This window comes from Rhamphochromis longiceps, linkage group LG7 (genome assembly GCF_057381845.1).
Source record: "Rhamphochromis longiceps isolate RC_006_pf linkage group LG7, R_longiceps_female_GT1.1, whole genome shotgun sequence".
Taxonomy (NCBI): Eukaryota; Metazoa; Chordata; class Actinopteri; order Cichliformes; family Cichlidae; genus Rhamphochromis; species Rhamphochromis longiceps.
In genome coordinates this window covers 25,603,197-25,606,947 of record NC_140563.1, presented here as the reverse complement: position 1 = coordinate 25,606,947, position 3,751 = coordinate 25,603,197, and the positions used below count along the sequence as shown (strand labels likewise).

Below are 3,751 nucleotides of genomic sequence, written 5' to 3'. Positions count from 1 at the left end.
CTCCACCACTACTAAGGCACTTCTCAAAACAATTAGTGCAAACTGCAAAACATGGTGGATAACTTGCAAAAGTGAGTCACTCCATCAAAAAGAAAAGTCAGGTGTCCAAAATAAGTTGTCAATGCATCAACAACAAATCCCTTGAGCAAAACAGACAATACATTCATCAAAAGCAAGTACTGATACCAAACAAAGTGTCAGGGCTGTCACAATTACAAGTCATTAGACCAGCACCTTTGGTCACAAAATCACATGGTCTGAACATGTTCCCATTGTGACGGATGTCTTTGTAGGTGCTCCCCAATGACATGTCAAGTCCGGACCGCATGCATGGCATGTTGAAAACCATAAATTGTAAAGGACAATCAAGACACTCCATATGCACTCTTGATAATATTTAATTGAAACTGTTCACAGCATTGTGCAAACTGGGGAAATACAGTAAATCAAACATTTTACAGCAAACAAACTCACCTAGACAGTAAACCTCACTGCAGTAGTTACGACTCAAAAAAAACAAACTGAAAAACAGACACTGCTGCATATCAATCATTGATATCTAGACGCTCCCGTCTGTCTGCCCACATATTTGCATCAACATCACAGCGTATGTCAGCTCTATCGATGCATCGGGGAAAGTATCTTCTGGAGTGTCGAATCCACCCTCTGCAGGACTCTGCTGTGATGTCATCACAAGCTGCATCCATAGCTGCTAGCAGGGTCATTTGGGTATGTGGATGCCTGTCATATACCTTCCACCTCCAGGAAGAGAAAAACTCCTCAATTGGATTCAGGAATGGACTGTAAGGAGGAAGAAACTCCATAAGCATCCTGTCGTGTGCTGCAAACCACTGCCTGACTACAGCAGAGTGATGGAAGCTTACATTATCCCAAACCACTACATACATTGTCCGATTGTCACCAGGATCATCCCTTCCATTTTGTGGGATCAGGTCCCTATGAAGAGCATCCAGAAAAGCCAACAGGTGTTGTGAATTGTATGCACCAATACGAGGAATATGGGTGTGAACACCATTCTCTGAGATTGCGGCACACATTGTAATATTCCCTCCTCGTTGGCCTGGGACATCAATGGTGGCTCTTTCACCAATGTGATTCCGTCCACGCCGTCTGCCTTTTGCGAGATTGAATCCCGCTTCGTCAAGATATACAAACATGTGCAGGGGTTCCCTGGCCTCCAACTCCAGGATATGCTTTACAAAGGATGAGAATCAGACAGGTCTGTAATGGTGCATTTGGCAGAACAGATTGTACAGTTGGAATTGTACATAGGATTACAGTAACATGCATAAATGTAGGTTGAGTACATGGCCTAAACTGTTACAGTGAACAGAGGTACATATGCGAACATGTGTTACCTGTACATACTGGTGACGGAGCTCCTTCACTCGATCACTGTTCCGTTCAAATGGCACTCTGTACAATTGCTTCATGGACATTTCATTCCGTCTGAGGACTCTGTCTATGGTGGAAATTGATATTGACTGAATATTTCCGAAGATGGTGTCATCGTTTACGACAGTTCTTTGTATTTCTCTCAGTCTCAAAGCGTTGTTTGCAGCCACCATTGCACAAATTCTTTCCTCTTGCTGCGGAGTCATAAGTCGACCTCTTCCACCTCCTCTAGGTTGTCTGGCAGTCCTTTTTGAGATGCAGATGGGAAAACACACACATGTAAGCGCAAACATGCTTACAGTGATTGTCACAGGACTATCATTCAAAACTCCTTTCTTTACAGCATTACTGTATTGTACCACAGCACACTATGCCACACCTGGGCCAAGTCTGCGCTTCAGTTACAGTACGTCTATGTGTAAGGATCTGTAAGGTCATGTCCTAATGCAAGTCTCCTGTATGACTATGAAAGTGCAGAGCAAATTAGTTTGTGCTGCATACTGTAACTAGATTACGGTGTGCTCACCTGTTTTCCCGACGAAATGTCTGGATGATAGAACTTACAGTAGTTCTCCCAACATTTGGCTGCACCCTTCGACCAGCCTCGGCCATTGTGAGGCCATGGTTTATCACATGATCCACAAGTGTTGCCCTGATTTCGTCAGGAACGTGTCTATGTGGTTGGCCTCTTCTCACCCGGTTTTGTCCTCGTCCTCCACCGATCCTCACTCCTCTTCCACGAGGCTGACGTTCCATGTTCTGCTGTTTTGTAGATTCAGTATGCACCTCATGCCAATCCTGTCTGTTGGTTTACATTGCAGTATATATGTACTTGTGGAGTGGGGGATGCTGTGCCGCGGTTCACCTGTGACTGGGTAGGAGAGGCTTTTCATTGGTTGCAAGTAGGAGTGACACACACCAATTTTCATTAGTGTGAGATAAGGTTCACCTGAGACATGTAGTTTATGGAGATTTTCATGGGAACTCCTCCAAAATAGGGTTTTCAAAATGGGTGTATGAATCGTTTGACAAGCTGTTCAGCAATTTTGAGTGCACTGACACAAGCAATGCAATGAAGACTATTAGTTGTAAGGACAATGACTATTCAGCCGGTACAAGTATGAATAATTGTGACATTCATGATGAAAGAAAGGAGATAGTGATGAATAGGAAGTCAAACGTGACCATTCTTTAGATATTTGTACTCACTCAACTGCTTCATGTCCAAAGGCATTTGCCTTTGGACGCAGTGAACGTGAAACCGCCACAGGGTTGTGCCAAAACGACTACATGTTGTGGTGGTTGAACTAACTGTTGTGCAATGTTTAATTCTGTTGTGAGAAATGCACCAAAGCGACTGAGAAAAACTGTAATATGTATTCTCCAATGAGAAGCCTGCATTATGTTTGATAAAGTGTGTAGGTATGTATTTCATCATGTTAGCGCTACATGGAGGATGAGAGTTTTGGGAGAAGCTGTTGCATTTTTCATGCCTTTTGCATTCATATAGCCCTCAGCTTTAAGGCCTATACAGTAACCATCTGTTATTAGCAGTCAGGACCTAAGGCTAGTATCTGCAGATTGAATGTGTCCAGCAGATCCAGTTTCAAATGCATAAGGATAGGCTGAAAAACAGAGTTAATTTGCTGATTCAGTCAGGTCAATAATTTATTAGATAGACATATTTTTTTAGTAACTGATTATAACAAATATATGGTATATCCACAATATTTGTAGCTGCTTTTGTTTTAATTTCTAGTTGAATGTAATCACTAGGCTAAATGTAAATTGCTAGAACTCTCAAGGAAGGAAAATTTGTTCCCTTACAACTGAGCCAGAATTCTGACTTTCACAGATAGGAACAGTCAGTTAAAGATACTTCTGATCTCAACTCATTACATGTATACAGCAGTCTACAGAATCACTTTCTTCATTCCAACCTCTGGAGCTTGGAAAGACAAGCACCTGGACATCTTTAAGTTTCTTGAAGACGTTTCTGTGTCAAATACTGAGCTTCAGTGAAGATTCAAGTTCCAGTTATTTATATTTCCTATCACCTTAAATCCTCACTCAAAGACAAGTATCTTTGACAGTGTATATATAGGTGTATCATATATAAGAGACATATTGTTTGTTTAATTTGTTGGCAGCACTAAATTTGGCTCAATGCTTACATATATGTGTAAAAAGCAAATGTACGAGCTGTGATAACTGTTTCTGATTGAATGAAGAGCAGACTGATATATTAAATATTCCTTTATTGGGTGAGAAAATCAGACCATGTCATAACTGCTTTAAGTCATACAGAATAGATATCAGAGCCTTAAACAGGCTG

The 3,751-nt window shown here is 41.5% G+C and overlaps 1 protein-coding gene across 1 annotated transcript; it reads right to left on the bottom strand.

Moving 5' to 3' along the window:
- Nucleotides 1–536: 536 nt before the first annotated feature.
- On the bottom strand, nucleotides 537–2,458 carry LOC146665394 (uncharacterized). Its single transcript, XM_085411141.1, has 3 exons — nucleotides 1,943–2,458; nucleotides 1,380–1,662; nucleotides 537–1,214 (listed from the first exon to the last, which is right to left on the bottom strand). The coding sequence occupies exons 1-3, from the start codon at nucleotides 2,170–2,172 to the stop codon at nucleotides 546–548; spliced, it is 1,182 nt and encodes a 393-aa protein (XP_085267267.1). The 5' UTR covers nucleotides 2,173–2,458; the 3' UTR covers nucleotides 537–545.
- Nucleotides 2,459–3,751: the final 1,293 nt, after the last annotated feature.